We start from the raw sequence: 25744 nt of genomic DNA, 5'->3' as shown, positions 1-25744 counted from the left end.
CATTTATGTATCATGCTTTTGAGGTTAAATCAGTACCATAGTTTTTTTAAAAAATGAGTCTAGAACAGCCGTGGGCAAACTACGGCCTGCGGGCCGGATCCAGCCCATTTGAAATGAATAAAACTAAAAAAAAAAAGACCGTACCCTTTTATGTAATGATGTTTACTTTGAATTCATATTAGTTCACACAAACACTCCATCCATGCTTTTGTTCCAGCCCTCCGGTCCAGTTTAAGAACCCATTGTGGCCCTCGAGTCAAAAAGTTTGCCCACCCCTGGTCTAGAACATGACAAATCATTGTGGAACTCTGGAATTAATCATGAGAACCACCTTTTAGCTGAGGGATACAGCTTAGGCCTAAAGAAATGAAAAAATAAAAAAAAAGTTCGTGATTAGTCCTTAGGACAAACGAAATTGGTAGCAGCGACTGAAAGAAAATAAACGCACGCTTGCCTTCACCAGTAGGTGGCTCTATGGCTACCACCACAACAATGAGAAGAAAGGGGTGGAGTAAAAATGCTCCCCAAATAGTGGCAATTTATTTTGTAGCATTTCTACAGCACTATACTTCCAAAATGTTCATTATGTCATGGAAATCTTCCTGTGAAATAGTCTTTATTTTTTTTTCTTTTTAATACTCAACCAAGGATATGCTTTGATATTTTAGAGAGAAAGGAAAAGAGAAAGAGAGAGAAACAATGATGTGAAAGACAAACATCTATCAGTTGCCTTCCATATGCTCCCTGACCAGGGATCGAACCTGCAGCCTTAGGTATGTGCCCTGACCAGGAACTGAATCCGCAACCTTTTGGTGTAAAGGTTGATGCTCCAATCAACTGAGCCACCCAGGCAGGGGGAAATATTCTTCCAATACACTCTTCCAGGATGGAGTTCTGTGCTGCACATCCCTTTTTAGCAAAGTTTCCAAGATTAGTCCATCTTATGTAACTAATACTGATGCCATTCATTCTACTCAGGTCTGACCATGAAAAATCAGTGCTCTTTTCCCCGACAACAGCTTCAGAGTTTCCTAAGAAAAGCTGCAGGGACTTTTATAATAGAAACAAGGCAACAGGATCCAAACGTCTTTCATGATCAGTTTCCCATGACGAACAGAAAAACCTGTCTTGTGTTTTTTTTAAATGTATTTTTATTGATTTCAGAGAAGAAGGGAGAGGGAGAGAGAGATAGAAACATCAATGATGAGAGAGAATCACTGATCTTCTGCCTCCTGCATGCCCCACACTGGAGATCAAGCCTACAGCCCAGGCATGTGCCCTGACCAGGAATCAAACCATGGCCTCCTGGTTCATAGGTCAATGCTCAACCACTGAGCCACGCCAACCGTGGCTCATTTACTCCAATATCAAATATGAAACTCATCTTCAAACCCTCTCCTCCTTTGAATAACAGAAGGGCTTTCATTCTCCTCTTTTAACACGAAAGGATATAATCAAGTTCAACCCAAGATTAATGGCAGAAATGATAAAATTGTAGAAGCAAACACTAAGAATAAAGAGAGTCATAAAGAGGCTTAAAATGTGGTCAAGGAAAATGGTTAAGAATACATATCTGCCGAAATGACAGGCACGGCTTCCATCCCAAGACGCCTGCCTGAGCCTCCTACACCGCCCGCCCGCCCGGAGAGAGCACTAAAAGCATAAACGCTGCCCCAGCACTTCTGTTCCGACAGCATCTGTTAATTCTCTCCATTTATAAAATACATATTGACAAAGACAACTGAACTGGGACCGGGGAGATTTGATTTGGTGTGAGAAAGTCAATTCAATGTGATTTTGTTAAAGGGCTCCTGCAGGCGAATAAAAGAGTTTAAGTAATAAAGTACATAAAGAGACGTTTTACGAGCCAGCCCGGTCTCGTGGCAGGCACACAAGGCCGGGCAGGGAGAGGGGCCGGGCCTGGGCACGAAATCGTGAAATCCAGAGCCTAGTGCGGCAGGTATGGGGCTGCTACATGGAGGGGAAATGAAGAGAGAGCCATATGGATGCCCTGGACAGTCATTAAGACCACAGTCATCAGGGGCGACAGGAGGAGAGGCAGCGGAGCGTGCGAAAACGACAGGGGAAACGTGTCTATTTCCAGTGGAACCTGCAGGAAGGTCAAGAGAAGAGGGATTTTTTTTTTTCCCTCTTTAAAAATATCATCCCTTCGGTCTACCGTGATGGCCAGAAATGAAGACTGCCATGAGGAACTGCAGCGCTCACCTGGACCCACAGGAGGTGGGGAAGGCCACCATGTGCTTACAAAATATCTGACTGGCACAGTGTCACAGGGAAGCAAGCGGAGAAGTGATTCTGAAATTTGGGCTCACGAATGGGCTTAAAGGGCATATGAAATTGCAGGTACATTCTGTGGGCTCCATCCCCAGTGGGGGCCGTGCAGGAGGCAGCTGATCAACGATTCTCTCTCATCATTGATGTTTCTCTCGCTCCCTCTCCCTTCCTCTCTGAAATCAATGAAATATATATTTTTAAAGGAAAGAAAAGAAAAATAGCGCTTCTGCTTCCTCACCTGTAAAATGGAGATAATAACAGTACCTGCCTCCTAGGCTTGCTGTGAGGATTAAAGGTGCTCATGTATATGAAGCTCACAGAACCCAGCTTGGGGAATAACGAACATGGGATGTGGTTTGCTTGTGGCTGTATTTTGTCTCTCACTGTATCTGCTTCTCATTTGCTCCATTACGGAAAGGCAGGCGAGGCCCCTCACCTGGAAGGCGGCTGTACGCCACGCCCCCGTCTGCTCCCCCGCAGCACTGGGCCTCTCTGCTGACCAGCTGTCCCCCGCAGCACTGCTGGCCGTGGCCATCCCGCAGCCTCCCCGCGCAGCACACCTGTGCGCCCGCCGTGGAGTAGGGCATCCGGCCGCAGCAGGCGTCACCCAGGCCCACGGCGACCCGGTGGTGCTGGGCATCTGGACAGCACACCTCACCTGCCAGTGGAGGGCAAGAACCAGCATCGCGTGAGATAAGAACATCTGCTCTGACACAATGAAACTGTAGCGCAGTCATCCTGCAGATGCCGACTGGCTGAGAGAACTGCCAGAAAGAACACTGACGTTTTGGAGTTGCAACTTCTCAGTGCAACTCCAACATGCTTGCATTAAAGACACAGAAATACCTGTGTCTGCTCACCCACACGCATGTCAGCTTAGAGGTTATCTAGTTCCTCTGACGCCTCATAAATGAGCACTTAGACCTGGTGATGTGGATTCAGGGATAGCACAGAAAAAGTTTGTCTACAAATACTTTCCTGTGTAGTGTAATTTTTTGGAATGTGGGTAGAGTCAGAAATTAACTTTTGATACGTTTGTAATAGATATAATTTCACACTGCATTTATTTAACCAAACAGAAACCTTCCAGTGGGAAGGTTGATCAAATCAGAGGAGGTAAAAATACTATATTTAAACCAGCACACTAGTATTTTGGGAGCAGTGGCAGACACGGAATTCACTACTGTAGTTATACCCACACTCCCCTTTACATGATGTTCTGGGAGACTTGAGGTAAAAACTATCTTTTTCCTGGTATCTTGAAAACAAAGAGTTCAAAATATATTGCTTTCCCCTTAAGGATACCTTAGAGAGGACTAGGAGCAACTTGGTGGATCTAAAATTCAAACTTCACCTTTCGTTTCTATCTCATGACCCCACTCTGGGTTGACCCCCCTCCTGCCCCCTGAACCTTGATTTCCTCCCCTCCTTTGTCTTATTCCTTTCCTCCTTCCTGTATCTCTAGCAGACCCTCTCCCCTCTCCTCCACCGCCCCTTCTCGAACACACCTTTCTCCTTGGACAGAATTCCTTCCTATTTTATAAGGGATGTGAGTCTGATGACCAACCTGGCAGGTCTTATTAAACCATGGTCCAGCCAAGACTTGCACAATCTGGCTAATGACCTGCCAAACCTTTTTAAGTTGGGGTTGCTTTAGAAATCTATAGACTTGAACTCCCTGATATGTATCAATTAGTTCATCTTTTTGTGAGGTCAAGAAATGCTAAGACTTGGTTAGTAACAGCAAGGCAAATCACTTACTAAAAGGATATAAAAATGTGGGACACTCTTTCACTCTGGATAGATACATAGAGTATAACAGGAGGGCGAGGACTCTACCCTATCCCATCCTCCCCTGGGGTTCTCTCGAAATGCTTATTCCAGGGGTACCCCAAGAACCCCACTCGCACTCGCAATGGAAACCCATGCATTTCTCCGATAACACTACTAGAGGCCAGTGAGGAAGAAATGGAGAGTACAGTCACTGTATCTCGTATTCCTCTGCATAAAAGGATTCTTCACTTTGGTCTGAAATATAGTTGCCGAATTTCTTAGATCCTATAGCTCAGGAACAGAGGGCCCCTTGTTGGCGGACTTCCTTTAACACAATGTGTCACGTGGTGCAGGGGCAGCACCACTTAATTAAATAGGATTTAGGGGAAGGGTGGGCTCTGAGGAAACACAGCAGACGTGTCTATATTGGGGAAAACCAACAATTTTTTTAAAAAAAAACACTTTTGAGTAGAACAAATAATTGGTTTGGATAGTTTAGCCATATTTCCCCGAATCCCTCAGAATCTCATTGCGTTACTGACAGAAGAATAAAAGATGTGGATTACATCAATGAGAAATAAAACTGATTTTTTCCTCTCAGAAAAGGCCTATTAGACCTAAGATTCAAAGATCAGTCACCTTCTCATTAACCTCTCAAAAACGAATCTATTCTACCACTGGCTTGAAAATGCTTTCTCTCTAAAAGCTACCCCATGGTCTCAACTGTTAATTGTTAGTCTTATCAAAGAATGACCCGCATTAACATTTAGCTTGAGGTCATTAGCATATTTATAAAAAAGAGGGGGGAGTCATGAGCATTCTTTTCTCTGTTGCTCTTTGTTGTGGGTGCTATGAAGAAAAGTTGTGAGAAAAAATAACCTAAGTATTATTAACCAATACTTCAGACTCCTCTATAAATATCAAACTCATCTATACATATCGGAATGCATATACCCATCTCAGCCTTGAACAGGCAGACAACTGATTAAGTTTTAATTGCATTTCCATCCAAGATAGTTAGGGGGTTAGTGTTCTTTCTTTCTTGATGTAAACAGTGTTAAACTAGATAACAAAGACCAGGGGCTGAGCATAGAGGTCGCAATATAATCTCTTCATTCATTACATACACTGAGATTCATGACTGGAGCAAAAACACTCCGATGTTCCCATAGGACTGTATGTATTTTTTCCCTTGACATCATGGTATAGACATTCTAATACTATGAAAAAGGGACAATTTAAAAGGATGTTGGCCTTGTTCAACATCTGGTAGATGCCCAGATGCTTGAGGTCTGAGTGAGCCTGTGTCAATATCTAGATCATGGAGGTTTTAAAAGATCTTGTTTTAAAAATTAAGAAGTTTTGCATAGTATTAATAAATAATCTTTGGGCTTCCAGGATGTATTCCATTCTTAGGAAAAATATGTCAAATTTTATTTGGAAACAGAACAAACCTAGACTGTTGTCTTAGCTTGAAATCTGCCTCTTTGTGTTACAAATGAGAAGTCTCCTCCATGTGCATAGCTGTGGCAGATGCAACCAAGAATTTTTTTTTATCAATTTTAAGGGATGGGGGGTATTTTTCAGAGTTTGAACAGTTAATAGCAAGTAACAGCATACATTTTAATGTGACTTAGAAATGAAAACACTACCATGTAGTTTTATGCTACACTTAGACCAAAGCCTACTATGGCCTTTTAGTTTGAAGACTGGGACAACAGAAAATTTCTCTCTCAACTATGTAATTACAATTTTAAGGACCTTTTTTTTCAGGGGAGGGGAGATAGGAACTATAGTTGAAAACTCCTTCAGTGTAATGTACCCCAAAGCCTTTGGCAGTGTTGGACTAGATGCTCACACTGTGGCTTGCAGTATATGGAAGCTGACACTGAAATCTACAAAATTCTATTCCCATCACATCCGGTTTTCTTACTTGAAAAATCTAGTTAAGTTATTTAATTATGAAAGTACTTCAGTCCTGCTTCAAAGACAGATTTTTCGATAAACTTTAAGGGACAGTTATGAAGAACAGAGGAACTCAGCCTTAAATAAACCTGCATCGTATTTGATCATTTCACCTTCCCTTTTTGCTCCAGAGTTTCACAAAGAGATACTAGGTGAGATAATGTTTCATTTCACACACCTCGGCTGGATATATGTGCACCAAACACAAGGGACCCTGAACAACATCTAATGAACTAGATAACTGGCATACATTTTATGTTAAACTAAATGTCTCAGGGCACTCGGCATTAATTGGGCATCCTAACACGTACCTTTCTTTTCTTTCTCCCATATCTATTTCTGGGCTTTTAACAAAGACACAAGCATTAAAGTTAGGTGGTAAGGAAACAAAAAGTTGTTCTCAATGGCTTTTCCAGGATAAAAAAGGAACCGGCAATAGCAATAATATTTTTAGATATACTGGAACAGTCATTTAAAAAGCTATGTTGCCCGGCCAGCATGGCTCAGTGAACCAGGATGAGCATCGACCTATGAACCAGGAGATCGTGGTTCGACTCCAGGTCAGGGCACATGCCCAGCTTGCAGGCTCCATCCCCAGAAGGGGTTATGCAGGAGGCAGCTGGTCAATGATTCCCTCTCATCATTGATGTTTCTCTCTCTCTTCCTTTCTGAAATCAACAAAAATATATTTTAAAAAAAGAAAAGATGTTTCAAGCTGGCCATTGGCTATGTGTGAGTGATTGCATTTTCTGGGGGGAGGTGTTTGCTTCTTCTGGTTCCCAGGATGACCAGGTATCCCTGAGACAACCCTCACCTGGCAGAACTCTAACGTAATACCCCGCGCAGCAGTGGTGGTCTGGCTGTGCCCGTTGGATGCGACCGCCACAACACACTCCCGTTGAATTCAGAGCCAAAGGGATATACTTCTCATCACAGCAGTGGTGTCCGGGCTGGGCCTCATGGAGTACGCCGGCACAGCAAACCTGAAGGTGGGGAGCCGGGTTTAAAGGAGTATCAGTTAATTAAGACTATTATACCACCATATCTCCTGCAACATAATCATTTTCTAACAGACACTGCTAGGAGACCAAATACAGCGTATGTTTGATAAAAATTCAAACACTGAAACACACATTTCCCCAGCATCATTCGGGTCCTAAATGCTAGCTGATATCATGTAACTTTTAAGCCTTCAACCATGCTTTGTGCTCTATTAGAATATTCCATAAACATGAATGACATTTTGAATGTCAGTGCTTCCAATGGAAAGATGATTTAGAATCATAAATGAACAAGTTCCATCATGTATATGTTTTTATTTTAGTGGCTGTTTATTTTAATTCCACATCTATGGAAACCTGACTCTCACTGATCTTTGCTTTTCTTTAGTTAAAAAAACAAATGGCATTTTTCTTATAATTATTATGACCACGTATTTATGAACCCAATATTCAGACAAGGGGATCTTAAAAGAGTTCAACATTTACATATATAGTATATGCACACACATATATGTATATATGTGTGTATATGTATGTGTCACATTAAAAAAAGAACATTTCTATGGAAATTAATTTCGACAAGCCCTTTAACCATGTGTGTTTTTTCCAGGAGCTGTGGAAGAAATTATGTGCTTGAACAATCAAATAATTATCTGCATGCACTGGAGGTCTGAGAAACGGATACTCTATGTAGAACAGATGAAACCCTGAGCTGTTGCTGAAGTGTCGCCTCAGAATCTATACTTGGCACGTGATGTGAACTGGACAGAGCCTTCCTGTGACAGCCAAATCCACCACCATTTACAACGTGTTTCTTTCCCTTTTGCTCACTGCTTCTTGTAAGCTTGCACCAACCTTTGAATCAAGCTCAATACAGGAGCAGAAGAAGGTGGGATCTCCCAGTCTCCCAAAGGGCCACTAGATTAGTACTTCATTCATTTTGGAAAAGTTCCGAAAGAGCAAATAAATTTGAAGTCTTAAATTCAGCCTATCCCTGTGGTGGTTCAGGTAGCTCTGAGAATCCAACTGCACAACTAGTAGCCTGAAATGATGTAAAACTTAGTCATGGTGACAATTTTGGAGACTGAGCATAAAAAAAGGTTAGTTTGTAACTGCTAGTTTTATAACCTTTCTTAGATGATGACTACTACTTAGCCAGTGTCAGCTTAGTAAATTGTGTTTTACCCATACTGCTGCAAAAACTCACGTTCTTAATTATTGCACCCTTTTGCAGTAAATCTTTTGGATGTAGTGGTCGCTCCCATCATTAAAGGGGCGATGCTGCTGATAAATAGGAACGCTCTTTCATTCTACCTTCAAACTGAGAATTTTCTGCATCGTTTGTCAATAAAGGCTATTTACAAACTCCTCCGTCTGGCTGTGCTATTGATCTGATTCCTAAACTGCAACTAACAGGAACATTAATCTGCAAATGGCCATAATTTTAAAATATTTCTGACAAACCTTGAAAGGCCCTGCTCACAGTGACTCATCAGTGTCATGTAAACAAACACCCACTTGTCGCTGAATGGATTTGTCGTACAAAAAAAATTCAAGTCACTCCATCAAATACACATTCAGGAGGATCCTTATTATTTCAATAAACTAATATTTCCTGCGGAGACAATGAAAAATGAGAAGGCTACAATACTCGTGAGGATGGCAGGGTTTTGATAAGCATCCTTCCTCTGCCGTGGGGTCTCCTGATAGACTGGGGGAAATACCGATCATGACAAATCGTGGCTTAAGAAGCAAGTGATTTCACGTGGAGTGTTCGGTGGGGAAAAGAGATTACATGGATGGGCTTGAAGAGGTTTACCTTAGCCTCAGGATCATAGCACCTGTGTCCACAGGTAGTTTCAGGCTTTTGACACATCACTGCCTTGCAGAGCTCACTGCTGTGAGCTTTCGGGGTCTCAGGGCACGGGGACCATGATTTGCGTAAGACATCATATCCCAGAATGATGCCATTTGGCTTCCCTGGGGACGTCCAATCAATTTGAAGGGATCTGTAACAGAGAGAATAATTAATATTTCCGCAAAGACAACATTTACCATTGCTGCTGTCAACCTCACGTACTTTTCAATTTATCTTCCAGGTTGTTCTAAAGGTTTACATCTGTTAACTTCCTAATCAAAAAGCTGCAGCAAGAGAGTATGTATATGTTAACATATATACTCATACATGCTACTGCCATATCACATTTTTGGAGAAACAATAAAAACTTTATTTTAATATACTTTTATTGACTTCAGAGAGGAAGGCAAAGGGAGAGAGAGACACAAACATCAATGATGAGAGATAGTCATTGATTGGCTGCCTCTTGCACTCCCCCCACTGGGGACCAAGCCCCCCAACCTGGGCATGTACCCTGACCAGGAATCTAATCTGTGACCTCCTGGTAACAAAAACTTTTTGTTCTTATTGTTTCTTAAAGGGTGGAATGCTGACATTCAAAATTAACCCTATTTGTGCAGTTGTAGAATTTCCAATCATAACAATTTACTAATTCCATTGATGTTTCTATCTCTCTGTTCCTCTCTGAAATCAATAAAAAATATTTTTTTAAAAAAGAGCATATGAGTTTATTAGTCCGTATCTTTAAAGATCTTATACTAAAAATCTCACGAATAACTGTTAGCCACTTTTCTGTCATTGTGTAAAATAAATATTTTTGTCATATTTTTCATTTTAAGGAGAAATATATCATTACAGACCAAATTACTCGACCCTATCAGGAATTCAATTAAGCCCAAACATTTACATTAAAAAGCAGCAATCATGATAAACCTTGACATCTTAATAGACTGCTTTTAAAGAAAAGAAAGTTGTTATTTCATTTTTTGAGGGCACAAACATAACACATTCACTAATGTCACGTGTAAGAGCACAGTTTCATAGGAGACTTGCATAGCCACCATTCTTATTCTATGGTCTTTGTCCAACTCCCAGAATTCACTTCCCATTTTGAAGATACCTCTTTTGTATTCACTGCATAATCAATGACAGAAAAGACTATGTGTAAGTGACATTCCCGGGTCTGACTTATCCACAAAAGCCAGTGAATCAGTGAAGTCTAGAAAACACGTGTAGAACACCATGCCATCGTACTTGTCTTCCTTGTACGGCGTAACTGAAATGAGACCACCTCTATTTTTAGCAGTGCCATGAACAGTTCTGCTTTTGAGAATCTGAGTCAGGCACAGGAAGATAAATGATTGAGGAGTCATGGGTTCAACCCCTCCATGTTTCTCATTAGAAGTAATGAGAGCGATATTGAGAGATCTCTTTTTGTGACAATTTGAAATGGAGGAAGGACATCTCTGAGATTCTGTTGAGGACACCCCCAATTAAAGAGTGGATTTGGAATGGAACCAATGAAAGGAACCAATGGAAGGAACCAATGCGTGTTCAGAGAGCCGGGGATCGAAGCTAATTAGAAGGGAGAACTGCATTTTGCTGAGAGTTGCACAAAGGCGACCTCAGTCATTGAGTTTCTTCTATCGGAGCCACAGAAAGCAGAGAAATCAGAAGGAGTTTGGGATGGAGGGAGAGGCAGGTGAAGAAAAGGAATTCGTGGTGCCAGAGACCCAAGAATGAGCTCAATATTCTGTTACGTCTCCTCACCAAGCAATGAGTTTGACCATCAGAACTCATTGGCCATCACAACAATAAAATTTCCTCAAAGCAATTATGACTACTGATTTCATCTGTACAATAATACAAAACACCCTCCATGTTGTCTCTCTCCAGAGTTCTTCCCACACCCTTTCAAGAACTGAGCATAAAATTCCAGTCCAAATTAAAAGCCATTTGCCATCGTCCACATTGCAGAGAGAGGATATTGACAATATGGGTAAAGGAGGAGTGATTGGACATTCTACACCTACAGACCAATATTCTGCTTATTAAGAAAAGAAAAAGAAAGAAAAGAAAAGGTGGATTAGTTTTTTTACCTGTAAAATTTTAAATTCAGCATTCAAGTTGCCAGTCCCTAAAAAAATCAGGGAGGAAAATTAAGGATACGGGAGATTCCTTGATATCCAATGTCATGAAAATATAGAGGTTTCAAAGTTTCACCTCAAATTTGGTGAGGCAAAAAGGGAAGAATCTTCTTCCACAAGCTATGACTCTCGAGCCTTATTCAACCCCACGCTAAGTACCTGGGACATACAGGGGGGATTTGTAAATGAGGGCAGGTGTTCAACCTTCATTTGGAGGCACCCAGGCTGAGCTGCTACCAGAAAGACTCCTGCAAAGTTCGTGTGTAAAACTATCATTTATATCATTCAGTAGCTCGAGGCAAATTTTTAAACAATTATTTGTGAATGCTACAAAGACATTACACCCCAGACTTCTCATCAATAATACAGCCCCAAACTGATGTGGAACTGGGGGAGACACTGTCACAGTTCCAATTAGAGGCAGCCAGAGACGCGACCTGCCTTCTCTCTCCTCTCCCTTGAGCCTTGCGCCTGGAAATCACGCATTTTGAAACACGAGCAGTAATGTAGTAAAATCTCTTCCTTGTTTCTGCTTTTCCTTATCGGATGCATTCGTGGAGCATAAATAAGTAAACATCAGAGGCAGCCCAGTGCCCAGGGAAGCTGTAGGCTACAGCGCTTGACATATTTCAATCAAAGCCAGAGCTGGTCAGCTCTCTTCATCCAAAGCGCTGTCTACCCTCACCGCCTTGGACCAGAATTAATGAATCAGCTATTGATTAAATTCCACTCTAAACAATCCACCACAGCAAATAAATGAACTACCCAGGGCACGTGTAGGCCATGGCCAGACATATCCTGGCTGTTGATCAGTAGTTAGTATTCTTTGAGGATCCAGAAGCTGCTGATGACAATATGACAAGTACGGAAAATGTGACGTAGACACAGTGTGTTTCTGGAGGAGGAGGCTAGGGAATGAGTAGGGTTCATCTGATCTTTACGTGTGTGCGAAGGCATCTTTGGTTTACATGTGAGAGGAAAGCACATGTAAGTGCTTGAACTGAAGAAGCTGCTGTCAAAAGCCAGGTGTGAAAGGCCAAAGGCAAAGATCACGTGCCCCGGATATTCAATCTGACAGACTGACGTGCTATTAAAATTTCACGGAGCGGTTTTCCTATCAACAGTGTAGAGTGAAGGTATATTTCGACATGAACTGTTATCTCTTGACTGTGGTAGTATTTACACAACTCTACCCATGTGTCAAAACTCATAGAAGTTGGAGCAAAAAATAGAGTACATCTTACTCTGTGTAAATTAAAAATAGATTGTAAAATGCAAGAGAATAATAAAAAATAAGTAAGCAAATGCAGGAAACCTGGGATCTTCCCAGATGCTGCATTCACTGTTGACACTAGAGAGTTCTCCTCGCATCCTTGTCAGTTTTTACCATTTTCTCTTCACAAAGTCTCAAACTGCTTTTATTCTAAGCCCAAATGTAAGTGACATTTGATTGAGTATGGAATGAGAAGATGAAATATATCGGTTTCTTTTTAGTTCAGAATTTGGAGGCACTGCATTTTGGCCAGGAATGCTGCTGTTTAGAAGATGGACAATGCTATTCAAACTCCAATGCTCTGTGTTATCTTGCAGGAAACTGGATCTGGAAATTTCCTGACAATGTCCCTTTATGGGGCTCTTTTTAAAAAATATATATTTTATTGATTTTTTTTTTCAGAGAATAAGGGAAAGGGAAAGTTAGAAACATTGATGAGAGAGAAACATCCATCAGCTGCCTCCTGCACATGCCCTACTGGGGATGTGCCCGCAACCAAGGTACATGCCCTTGACCAGAATTGAACCTGGGACCCTTCAGTCCGCAGGCTGACGCTCTATCCACTGAGCCAAACCAGTTAGGGTGGGGCTCTTTTTTAAGTGGCTCTTTTTTCAGCGGTTATGCTGGTATCTACAGAATCATCTGCACGCTGGTATGTTTAGTTCTGGGATATTTTCTTATCATTTACTCCCCCCCCCCCTTTCCTGCTCTCTCTTCTGGAACTCTTATTATCCACACACTAGATATTCTGGGGATTTTTCCCCTAATTTCCTCAATAATTACTTTCTTTTTCTTGACATCTTTGCTTTTTATTGCACTTTTAGAGACTTTCCTGTTTCTTCCAAAAATTTAGTTTAGCTGTTACATTTTTAATTTTCATGAGGTCCTCTCCCCAATTTTCTCTTTATTTTTTTATCCAAGTAAATTTTGTTTGTTCGATAGATAATCTTTTTTCTTATCTCTTTGAGGCTAATATAATTTTTTCTTACTTAGCATTACCTCTGCCTCTATTGAATTATTTCTCTTCTTTTATTTTGGTTCTTTTAATCTTTGAGAGCTATATTCCAAAAAAGCTGACCCAAAGCTTTATGTATGAGTGGGGTTTGCTGATAGATATACTTCCCTATGAATGTCTCTTCCATTAGGGGATCCCACCTGCAAAATTCTGGAAATATTTCATTTGGGGCCATGCAAGCTTTTCTAGAGAAGAATGTCCAATTTCCTGTCAGGGCATTTATGACTAGATACTTGTTTTTAAGGACAGAGCTGGGGAAGGCAGCCATAGTCTTCCTCTTTATCAAGATTTTCCCCTTGGCCTCTCCTCCCAGCTTTCCACTAGAGAATACACTTCTGACCTTTGGGAGGTGGACTATGCCACATGGAGGAAGAGAAACCGACACCTGGGTGCATAATATGGAGGTCAAAACCTTGAATTCTGTGATGGTTAATTTTATATATCAATTTGCCTGGGCCACAAGGTACCACGATATTTGGCTACACCGTATTGCTGGGTATTTCAGGTTGTTCCTGGTGAGATTAGCATCTGAACTGGTGGATTCCTTAAAGAAGGTAGCTCTCCTCAAGTCGGTGGGCATCACTCAATCAGCGGAGGGTCTGAACAGAACAAAAAGGTGGAGGAAATTCCCTCCATCTGCTCAACCCCTTGAGCTAAGCCATCAGTTCTCCACTCCCAGGCCTGGGCTAGGATTTCCACCATCAGCTCCTCTGAGTCTCAAAACCTCTGGACCTGAACTTGGTCCAAAGCTTTCCCGAGTCTTCACTTTTGGTTTTGTTTCTCTGGAGAAACCAGAGTAATTATAGTTTACAACCACCTTTTCATCAGAGTTTCAGCTAATCCCAGGATTTCTGCTTTCACCCTTGTCCCATCTTCCCCGTCTTCACAAGCCTCAAAGCTTGCAAGACCTCAGACACTAGGGCTCCCTGCAGTGCAAAGTAGCTTGCTGAAGTCATTATGCCCCTCTGCCAACCAACACTCTGGTTGCCTATTTCTCCACTGAACAACCATTTGCCTCTCCCTGCCAAGCACTGCTTCCAGAATTGTGTCCAAATCTCTCTTCTGTTATCTGCGCTGTCATTTTCCTTGCTCGGTGTTTAATATCCTTTCTAATGTTTTTGCCATCAATTTAATATATTTGGGGATAAGCAATCATCAACCACAACGATAAAATATTCTCCCTCAGTTATCATCTGCAAAAATCTCCTTAAAGGAAAGAAAATATTCTAGAGACAGAGACACATATGGGCATTTGTTAAATTTCTAATAAGGCGTATATACTATGTTTAGTTACACATAATATATAATCTAAGCTATATTCCCTTGTGCCATTCACCTGGGTTTGAGTCATGGGGATGCTAACAGGCTAGGAATTTGTCCATCTTCCTCCTCCGCCTCAATCTTCCATGATGCCTTTACTGGTGATCAGGGGTAGAGTTTGGTATTTTCTCTTTACGCATTTCTTGCACATTGTGAATTTCTGTTGCGGGTTTTCACATTGTCCTAAAAACATTTGTTTAGCACAGTGTCTCCCATAGTAGGCGGGCACTGTGAAAATTTAGAACCATGCCTTATTCTTCTTTGTATTACTTTTGCCTCTTTCATGACTGTAGCCACAGATGTGTTTGCTGAAAGAATAAAGGTCTCCGGAGTCCCTTTAACTTGACCATTTCCCCCTGGATAGTAAGCAATCCTCTGGAAAGTTGGGGGAAATCTGCTGAGGGAGGTTATCACTTAATTAACACACCACCAATCAGATAGATATCTCTCATGTGTTTGAGAGAAGCTGTGCCTTAGAAAGAGACAATATGATTTTGCCCTGAATAGCTAAGAACTCAAGTACCTGGGTTTTTCTAATTGCTTTTAATCACTTGTCCCCCAAATTAGTACAGGCATTTTTTAAACTTATTTTTAAAAAGACCTAAAAATTTTAATATGCCATAAAGGAATCCTTCAGAACTGAAATATGTTAGAGTAGATTGATTATTTTAGTCAGTGTATGTGTATGTGAGGGGTGTGTGTGTGTGTGAAGGGTGATTCATTTGGCTGGAGCAAAAGAGGTTTCCAGTTGTTCATAAGAAAAATAATACAGTAACGAGCAAATATAATACAAGAATAAACTCTGTGTTTTGCATACTCACAATTGTAAGTCTACTTTTGCCCACCCCTGTATGATGTGAAAACTGCCCAGACTTCTATCTCTAGTCTCCACTTGATACAGAGCAGTGGTTCTCAACCTTGGCTGCACATTATAATCACCTGGGAATATTTTTAAAATCCTGATTTCTGGGTCTCATCCTCCGGAAATTCTGTTTCTTTGTTATGGGGTGGGGCCACAACAGTAGTAACAAAGAAACAGAATTTCCGGAGGATGGGGCCCAGAAATCAGGATTTTAGAAAGATTCCCAGGTGATTCTAAGGTGCAGCCAAGGTTGAGAATCACTGATATAGAGGAATGAACAACTTCTGTCTCCCTTGAATTGAGAAATCATGTTAAATCTCCTTTTTAGTATTGTTGTTATTGCTAATTTTGAATCGAAAAGAGACGACGCACTTTCAACTTAGGGCCATTTCTCAACAACAAAAGCCTACAAAAAAATAAAAGGATTCTACCCCAAACCTGATAAAATTGGTAATGGTGTTATCCAAACATTATCTCCCCCATTTATTTTACAGATATTTGTAGCTTTGGGGCAATCTGATAGATGGAAGTCTAATATTTTCAAAGAGATTCAGTCAGAAAGGAGTCATTCTAATTAAAATTGCGTTCCGTGTCTCACAAAACAATTCACTGAAGGACACATTGAAATAAAGACACTCTTTCATGCTCTCGGCGTTTGTTCACAGGTTACTAAATAAAGAGAAGTGAAGCTGGGCAAACAGGGACAGGGCCATCAAAGCTTCAATGTCATGGGACATGCCCAGTGAACATCAACCAAATAATGTCAAAAATTCACTCTACACACACACTGATAGCAACTTCTCAAATGACATTGTCATGGCTGGGATAATATCTTATATTTTGATTTTCATTGTTTATGATCAGTTCTTTAGATTGAATGACAAAAAACATGTATACCTCGAAGTGATGCTATGAATTGTGGGTGCTGGCATATCGCTTGGGGTGTCTTCCATGGTGGTGACCTGGGTTCCATTGCTTTTCACACAGGCATATTTTGTGCAGACTTCGACCTGCAAACAGTAATTGAGAAAAGCATGGATCCAATTATTTTCAAAATCCAGACTGTCAATGACTGAATCTCACCCACCTTCATGTCATATGAATCTCTTAACAGCCTGTCGGGGTTAATTAAATATTAATTTTTGGTGTTAATTGACTCCAGTGGGACAAGTCATAGAGTGCAAGAATAGAGTGCAGAAGTGGGCTCAGGACAATTGATTTAGTGACTTAAATGGTGATGTGTAGTCCCTCCTCCCAACCATTCAGAAAGAGACAGACATATCGATCTATTCGGAGCCCAGGTAAGGGATGGAAGATGCCTAGGGGACAGTTTGCAAGCATAATAGTCATCACTGTGTACTGCTCTCAGAGCCATAGCCAGGTAGTATAATAATGGTACCTTCTGGGAGTCTTGACACTTTCCAACACATGGCCTAAATGCAAATGTCTAATAAAAAATAAAAAAAACACACAAGACCTAGAGAAGACTTCCAATATGGCTGAGTTCTTTTATATCCATTTGATACAGTATTTTTACCTTAATCCCAGTAGAAGCTCATCATTTACTTTTTAAATTCTGCCCCCTCGGCTGAATAAAAACCGAGGAGGGTTTAAAAATTGGGTTCATCAAGCATTATTAAAACAAAAGAACACGTTCAGCAAGAGGAGGAGAGAGAATTGAATGTACAAAAGATCGAGGCTGGAACATCCAAGAAATGACATCATTCTGTTCTCAATTCAAGGATAAACCAAAGAGGAACTAACTGTTCCTTTCCCAATGCTAATTGACTTCCATTCATTGATGCCACCGAGTATTTTGAGGTAATATCTAGTAGATATTTAAACATTATCAGGCCGTCCAATTAAACCCCAAATCACCTCAAGGCAGATGAACTTAAAATATACCTGCTGGTAATGGAATTAATGACAATAAAACTTCATGCATATTAGGGAACATTTGACTCTGTGCATAATGAGGTAACTCAAAATCAACTCAACTGAATTTATTATGTAAATGATACGTGCCAAACGTTATGATGGGTACTTGCAGCAATAACTTCACTGAGTCCTCACAATTCCATTTTCATATGTTTGCAAACTGAGGGCCAGAGAAATCAGGGAATCTGACTGAGTTGGTAAGATTGGAGATACCTTATTTGGGCTTTTATATACCCCATCGCCTTGTCATCTAAATAAGCTTTAAGTTCTAAACAGCTTAGGGGTCTTCAAATGAATCTCTCCAGAAGTTCTTTATTTTGACTTTGGAGAAATATGTCAATATTTTTTTCTCATTCTTATAAATGCTAAGATAACTCGGGTGAAGTCATGGAAGTCGTGAGGTAATTAAAAATAATGTCTGTCACTGTCCTCATCACACTTTTCCCCATATTATCACCACTCTCTCCTCTCCAGGGATTCACCTGTTTGCCCACCGTGCACAGGTTTAACCCTGATCAGCTTCCCTCTTTCCTCTCTCCTTCCCCACCAAACACATCACCTGTAACCAAGATGGAAGGTAGACACTTGGAGACACACCCCGGCATGTTTTCTTTAACAGACCCATGAGCATAACCATCGAAAAGCAAGGTCCTAACCTGAATGTCATAGACAGTGAAGGGAGTCAGGTCTGGTAGGAGGAGGGACCCGGGCACATCCATCCCAGTCTTGTGGAGCCGCTTGTTTACACAGACAGAATATTCAGTGACGACGCCATTTGGGCTGGAAGGCGACGTCCAGATGACACGTGCAGCTGTGCTGTTGATGATGACAACCTCTGGAGGAGGCATGCCCTGAGGCTCTAGAATTAAAGGGGAAAAATGGAATAAACTCCAGCTGTCTCTGCAAAAGCACTTATTAGAGCGAATGCAGATGAGTATTTGGGTTTCGCGAAGGGGGTGTTGCGTATCGGCTCTCCACTGATGAAGTTATCACAGGCTTATTATACTCTCAGTTAGAAACCATGAGAACTGGTGGTAAAAGGCTTTCCACCACCGGCGTAGTACTAATCTTCGATGCTCTGTGACCAGTGGGGTACGATGATAAATGACTCACCCATCTGCACCACTAACATAGCTATTACTTGTCTCCTCTCCCATCCCTTCACCTCATACCTCCCAAGAAGGGGGGGTAGAGTGCGGGAGGGGAGAAAAGGAAATTCGCTCCTTAAGCAAAAAATAAAACTCAAATACATCGAGGCTGGTGGGACGTGAAAAATCATTTGCTGTGACTAGCTTGTAGCTCAAGCAATATGAAGCGATAATGCAATATTGTCATTATGCAAATGATTTCGAATGTTGATTACCATAGGTAATGATGAAATCCAGCATTAGAAAAAAAGCCTTGCTTGGCGTTAAATTACACAATTATTCGAGCATGTCAGAAATAACTACGCGGAGACCTATTTTTATCTTAAGAACCCATCTTAACTGGTTGAAAAATTGTCCTTGTGATCCATTCTATTTTATAAACAAAAGGTGCCGACCTCTGGCACCTCCGAGGGAAATGGGTTCCTCACTTAAAGTGCTCTCCTAATGACCTGGAACACTTGCTTGGGAGGTAATGATATTATAATGTTTATAATGAGACTTTATAAAGCCAAAAAGATTAGAAAGACCATTCCGAACTCATTTCAGATGCACAAGTTGCTTTTCTCTGCGTCCTCCCCCTCGCTAGCTGGCTTCGGAGTGAGTCAGAGGCAATTTTTCTCAGGGGCTGAACTTCCACCCACCATTTCTGGTGACTCAGGGAGGGCCCTCGCTGGGCTTGGCTGCCACGTTGAAAAGCATCCAGTTTCTGAGAGCAAATCTTTGTGTGTGGGGGGGGAAAGTCTCTAAATGTCACCATTTATTGATGGGAACTCGGCTCCAAACTAAGCATCCACGGAAAGAACAGGAACAAACGGGGCTAATGTCCCATCATGAGAGCCCGGGCTGCTGTCTCAATGGGACCACTTATTGATCCGCCACTCGATGACAGCAAGCACTTAAGATTTTAGCCCCGACCCCCTTCCCTCCAACACCGGAAATTTTATAATGGAGGGCTGACTGATCTCAGCCTCGGCAAGAATCAATCAATTTCACTCGCATCCCTGAAGCCCAGCGAGCATCTCTCGACACCTGGACTCACCCCCATCACGAGTGGTTGCATACAGGACATCGCTGGTGATGCTGTGGATGCCGTTGAAGACAGACATCAAAATCCGATACTCCGTGTTTGGACTTAAGTGGCCAATGACATGAGCGTTTACATCTGGGAGGATTTTCAGAGATTCATTTGAGGTAGCAGAACTCCAAAAAAGCGTATAATACTCAACGTCACCTTGTAGGTCTTGAAAAGCTGTTAACAATAAACACACAACACCTTCAATGTGGCTGACCTAAAAGGGCCTCAGGGGTAAAAAGACAGAATAAACTCTATGATTTACTACTCCTAGAATGGGATGGAAGAAAGCATATGGAACCTTCCTTATGGTTGTAATTAAAAAATATATTTTTATTGACTTCAGAGAGAAAGGGAGAGAGGTAAAGGGAGATAAAAACAATGATGAGAGAGAATCATTGATTGGCCGCCTCCTGCTGGAGATCGAGCCTACAACCTGGGCATGTGCCCTGACTGGGAATCGAACCGTCACCTCCTGGTTCATAGGTCAATGCTCAACCACTGAGCCATGCCAGCCAGGCAAGAGAATTACTAACATTGCTAGAAGTCGGCGGCCTTGCCCAGAGGCATGACTAGTTAATGTCCTTAGGAGAGTAGGCTGCATAGGGAGGAAAATGATTATGCACCAGTCCTTCCCATCGCTGGCCTGCCTCCACGAGGTAACCTTGGTGCCCACAAACAGGTACCCGAAAAATGTCTAAGGTATGAGTGGGAATAGCGGCAGATTGCATTACCTACATCCCGAAGGTCAGAGGTGCGGATGACCCAGGTAATGAAACCTCAGCGAGCTGCTTCAGATCTCTGAGGTCTGTCAGTTTTTATAAGCAGGCTCTCTTCAGGCATGCAGTTATAACATGAGGGGCCTACAGGCGGGAAATTCAGCAGCTGGACCTCACAGAAGCATCCAAATGTCAGCTGGGGGAGGGGGTGCCTGCCTCCATGAGGAGGCACATAGTTAAGATGGATCAGGAAGGGAAAGAATAGAGAGGAAGAGGGAGATGAGAGAAAATGTATTCTACTGTACAGAAGACTCCAGCTCCAGATGAAAACTGTGTATTTTTCCCAGAGGTGTCTCAGAGGGCATCAAAAGTGTCAATTGACAGACATTCTTCCATCTAAACGGCTTAAAACCCCAACAGAAGGGACACATAAGACCTTATAAACACCCTAGAATGATAGTCTTTTGCAAAAATGGATGACTTACTGGCACCGCAGATCAACACAACCAGTACTAATTTTAATTTACAATGAATGTCACCTGATACTGGTTTCAATTCACAACTGATACAACATTGGGGCAGATTCACACAGAGGTTCTAAAATGAAATAGGAAGTGTGTCTCCTCTCAGGCTGTAACAAAACTCAAGACTGAATCAGAATCCTAACGGGGAGTAAGTTCACACCTTTCTGTATTACAGTAGATGAAAACCCGAGTGGGTGCAGTTTTCTTGTGTTAAACATATAGTTGAATTGGGCTTTGTAAGCTCCATATTTCTCAATATTTGGTAACATTCTAGCAAGTTTTGATTCAATTATTTGCCAGATTTGAAGTAATGCTTAGAGGAATGATTATAATACATACATCTATGATATGATAGATACAGTATTGTTTTTTTAATATATCTTTATTGATTTCAGAGAGGAAGGAAGAGGGAGAGATAGAAACATCTAAGATGAGAGAATCCTTGATCAGATGCTTTCTGCACACCCCCTACTGGGGACCAAGCCTACAACCCAGGCATGTGCTCTGACCGGTAATCAAACCATGACCTCCTGGTTCATAGGTCGACACTCAACCACTGAGCCACACTGGCTGGGTATTTTTGTTATTTTCTGATGGAGATAATGGATCACTGTGAATTAAAGGTCAGCTCTTACATGCTCCTCTACCGACCAAGCAGATCTGAAATTTCAGCTACTGCAGTTTCTGAAGTTGCCGGGAAGACCGGATCTATCTGCAGACTCTCCTCACCGCCTGCACAGAGGTGATCTGCATGGGGTCAGGGTGAGCCTGTGTCACTGTGCTGACGGCCAGGCTCCCTTTCCTGTCTCAGGCTGGAATCCTGCCTACGACCAGGGCCGAGGATGAAGGACGCACTGGGAAAACTCACATTACCACCCGCCTCCAAAACAGCTCTCACTAATAAGGCGTGAGTGACTAGACACAGGGCCGAGTTCTCTGCAGGGAAGTGCACGTACAATGGGATGCTGTTTCCAATGAATACCCGGGCATTTCCATCACAGCTGTTGGGCACCACAGTCCAACCCAAAGGGGACAGAGCAAGGGAGAGAAGGCCTGGGAGGACGGAGGATGAGGAGGATGAGGAGGAGAGAGAGTCGGCCTCTGAAGAACAGCACAGGGACCTCGGCTTGTGTTGTTTGGGCTTTGGAACCTGTTCATGTCAAATTCACGGCGGTCCTAACGCATTAAGGGGAAATAAACACACAACGAGCAGCTTGCTTACTTGGTTTATCCCACCGCACATCGAGGGCCGAGTGGTTGAGGACTGTCACGGAGAGCCTGGCTCCTCTCTGCGGCAGGCCAGCCCACGTCGTCACCGTCGCTTCCTGGCTCGGTGTGAAACCCACGCTGTTGTGGACAAAAACTTTATACGCGTACGTGGTGAACCTACAAGGTTTGTAGAAGAGACTCATATACATTTCTCTTGTACAGGAAACAAAACACAATTTCCTTGTCCCTCAAAAATACAGGACTTTTCTGCACAAAATGCACCACTTTCTTTTTCCTCTAAACAATATACATTATCTTCTTTTTCTACACACACACACACACACACACACACACACACACACACACTCCTTATTTTTTTGTAACTCTTGAGCCTTAACCAGCCTCAAGAAAGTACTTTATTAGGATCACAAAGCACAGATGGCTATTAAAAACGGGCGTGGTTTATCGTCTCCCCTTCTCACTGTTTTGGGAAGTGATGAGGATTAAGACCCATTCAAGATGCAGCTGCAAATCTCGCCAGTTTTCTATCTGCATTCCATCGGAGAGTTTCACGCTCCCCTTCTGGGAAACGCATCCATTTTCAAACATCAGAATCTCTCCTCACCATCCTCTTCCTGTACCTACGCTTCTTCCCCCACATCTCACGGGCAGAGAGATAAACCCTTAAATTAAATCCTAATTGGGGAAGTGAGCAATGTCCCCCGCTGGGAGTCTGGCCACAGTGAGCCGTCTTCTGCCTTCCTGGGAAGATAGTTACTTGAGTTAACCCTGTGGAAACGGAATCTTGCTTTGTAGGTGGAGGAAGCGTGAGGCTGTGATGGGGACTTTCCAAGTTACACATTAAATGACTGAGTCAAGCCATCCATCCTTGACTGGAATTGAACCCGGGACCCTTCAGGAAGAGGGCCGGCGCTCTATCCACTGAGCCAAAGGGAACAGGGTTACCTATGGTTTTTAGCAAGTGCTAAATAGTCTACATGACTAAGACACGTGAGAAGGAGTAACAATAGTATTTACTGACTATTTAACGCGTGTTAGGAAGTTTCTACATGTACTAACTCATTAGCTCCTCACAATGACTAGGAAGTGCTATGATGATACCTATTTTGAAAAGGAGGCAAGTAAGGCTCCGAGTTAAATCACTTGTTTAAGTCGTCAAGGTAGTAGGTGGGGGAGTACAAATTCAAACCTGGACAGTCAGATCCCAGAGCCTGCTCTTCTGACCATCACAGTGATGGCAACAGTAATGCCAGTCATAATGAGAACCTGATCTGTCCATACTCGGATGCTAGCATATCACTGGGGCTTGAACTTGAGGTATTTTTTCTAGCGGAGGGGATGGATTTTTGCTTACACATTCAAACAGTCTCGCCAAATTTCCTGTGTCACCACTAGTAGGAATTGGAAGGATGGGGAGTTGGGGTTAAGAGGATAGCAAGTCTGTGACAATCGAATGAAAAGAAGCTAATGGCTCACATGGGAATTGAACCTGCGACCTCAGCTTCATTAGCTCTCCCCCCTGAGTAAAATACTTCTAATTGTGTGTTACTCCACAACCTGGCTTAAAAGAAATTTAGCTAGGGTCAGGGTGCCTAATCTCCTACAAAATTTGAATTTTTCTTCCACGTATCTGATATTATATATTAAGTAATCTTTATGGCTTTAAAGTGAGTCATTTTTTTGACTCTTTTCTATAAGTGAAATTAACAGCACCGGATGGCACTAAATGGGTGAATTGTAAATAAATCCTGTAAGTCCTTATTTCTTCCAGTGATACATGAAGCTATTTCATTACAACTTAGGGATGGTGAAACGCACAATGTATGCCTGCGTAACAGAAATGTAGGTCACGGAGATATGTGTAGTTACAATGACCGTTTTCAAAGTGATATTATAATTTTAGAGACAGCTTTAGAGCTTGTTTGCTTCAAATAATAAAATCAGCTGCCACATTTTACAGATAACAACACTGAGGCCCTGTGAAGGTAAGTGGCTCTGCCTAGGGATACACAACCAGTTACGGTGACTGAGTCTCCAGTTCCTCATTTCTAATATATAATGCTCGCCACTACCCCTGGTTTTATTTAAGTGAGAAATCAGTAGGCATCTTACTTGACGTCATGCATTTGTCTTCAGCATTTTCTTTAATGTCCCTGGTGAAGTTAAAATTTAAGGAAATAGCACCTTGAGATCTTAGATAAAATACTTCCTTATACTGTTTTCACTGTACCTGAAATCTAATCTTTAAGCAAGTATACAGACCCATGGCTCTATATGTCAGCTTATATATATTTCACTTTACATTCACAAAGAATGTGTTAATGTGCTTACAGTGTTTTTAAAGTCACTTCGGGCATATTGGTTTTTGAGATGGACTTCGATGTTGATTATTATTATCATATGGGACATTCCACTTAGCTAACAATAAAAAATACTTTTAAAAGAAAAATGCTAGATTAATGGGCTTCATATACTCATGCAAAACTTATGGATATCAACTTCTTCTCAAAATATTGTGTTCCCTACATTTGTCTTGAAAAATGTACCATTTCAAACCCTGTAGGAAAGTTTTTTTTTGAAATCTGAACAGTGAACTAACTTATATTGAGTCTATACTATAACTAGTAAAACCAATTGTTTGAAGGCCAATTTAGAAATTCCGGACTGTCACAGAGTTATTCCCTAAACGATTAATTTGTTGAGACCATCCTTAAGGCCCTCCCTTTACCAACACACAGAAAATGGTAAACTTACTGCATTATAAACATGACTATGGTGTTTTTCCTTGTAAAACATAATATCTGTTAAAATCTTATTTCTAGAGCCATACTCCTCTCAAGGTTTAGTTGCTATTATTCAAGTGAAGTAGCAAACCAGGTTCACTTGAGATGATGGTTTTTAATCTGTTTACTTACTGAGTAGGTAAGTTAGATAAATGAATGACTGGATGGATATTTCAGCTGATTCAGTCCAGGAAGAGAGAGGGCGGGGAAGCCCAATAGGAAACTTCTAGTTCAAGACTCAAAGGATGATCACTCAGACCGGGAGATGACAGCAATGGGAGCCGCTGGGGAGCAAGGGGAGCATGTGAGCTGTGCCAGGAGAAATGCTGATGTGGACCAAGCAGAGAGGCCAGGTGAGGAGGTGGTGGCACACGAGGCTGGTGCTCAGCATTCAGAGTAGAGCTACTCAGTGCTGAGTCTACAGAAGTAACCTGATAGACAAGGTGTCTGCAACGTTTTCTTACAGGAACACCTGTGGTGCTTTAGAATTTAATTACGTTGCTTGGACTTATGAAGGGGTAGAAATCATCTAATCCCATTGAATCGCCTCATTTTATAAACAACTAAAGTGAAGCCAGAGAAAGTAACTTGCCTAAGGTCACCACGCCAGCTCTCTCACAGGATGGACCAGCACTCACGTCTCCCCGCGCACCTGTGCAATCTCCTCCTGACATTGCCTGCTGGCTACTCATCTCCCCGAACTCTAGCCCGAATTCTTGCCAGTGCCCAGCTCGTTAACTAAATAATTTCTGCGGACAGTAGTAATGATGTATCGCAATTATTCTCCAGAAACAGAGCGCATCTGACAAGTGCCCACTGTT

General features: G+C 42.0%; 1 protein-coding gene across 1 annotated transcript in view; it reads right to left on the bottom strand.

Annotated features, from left to right (window-relative positions):
* The window catches only part of USH2A (usherin), a gene marked incomplete at both ends in the record, with an annotated part of 391806 nt that overhangs the window by 91247 nt on the left and 274815 nt on the right, over positions 1-25744 (bottom strand). The window contains 7 exons of the mRNA XM_081114388.1: positions 2732-2953; positions 6848-7016; positions 8854-9043; positions 16407-16519; positions 18104-18306; positions 19635-19844; positions 22133-22296. Coding sequence (XP_080970514.1) covers positions 2732-2953; positions 6848-7016; positions 8854-9043; positions 16407-16519; positions 18104-18306; positions 19635-19844; positions 22133-22296 — 1271 coding nt within the window. The remainder of the gene's footprint in view (positions 1-2731; positions 2954-6847; positions 7017-8853; positions 9044-16406; positions 16520-18103; positions 18307-19634; positions 19845-22132; positions 22297-25744) is intronic.

This window comes from Myotis nattereri (assembly GCF_964212035.1).
Source record: "Myotis nattereri genome assembly, chromosome: 20".
Lineage (NCBI taxonomy): Eukaryota > Metazoa > Chordata > Mammalia > Chiroptera > Vespertilionidae > Myotis > Myotis nattereri.
The sequence above is the reverse complement of the archived record's forward strand: the minus strand, read 5'-3'. Positions and strand labels throughout refer to the sequence as shown.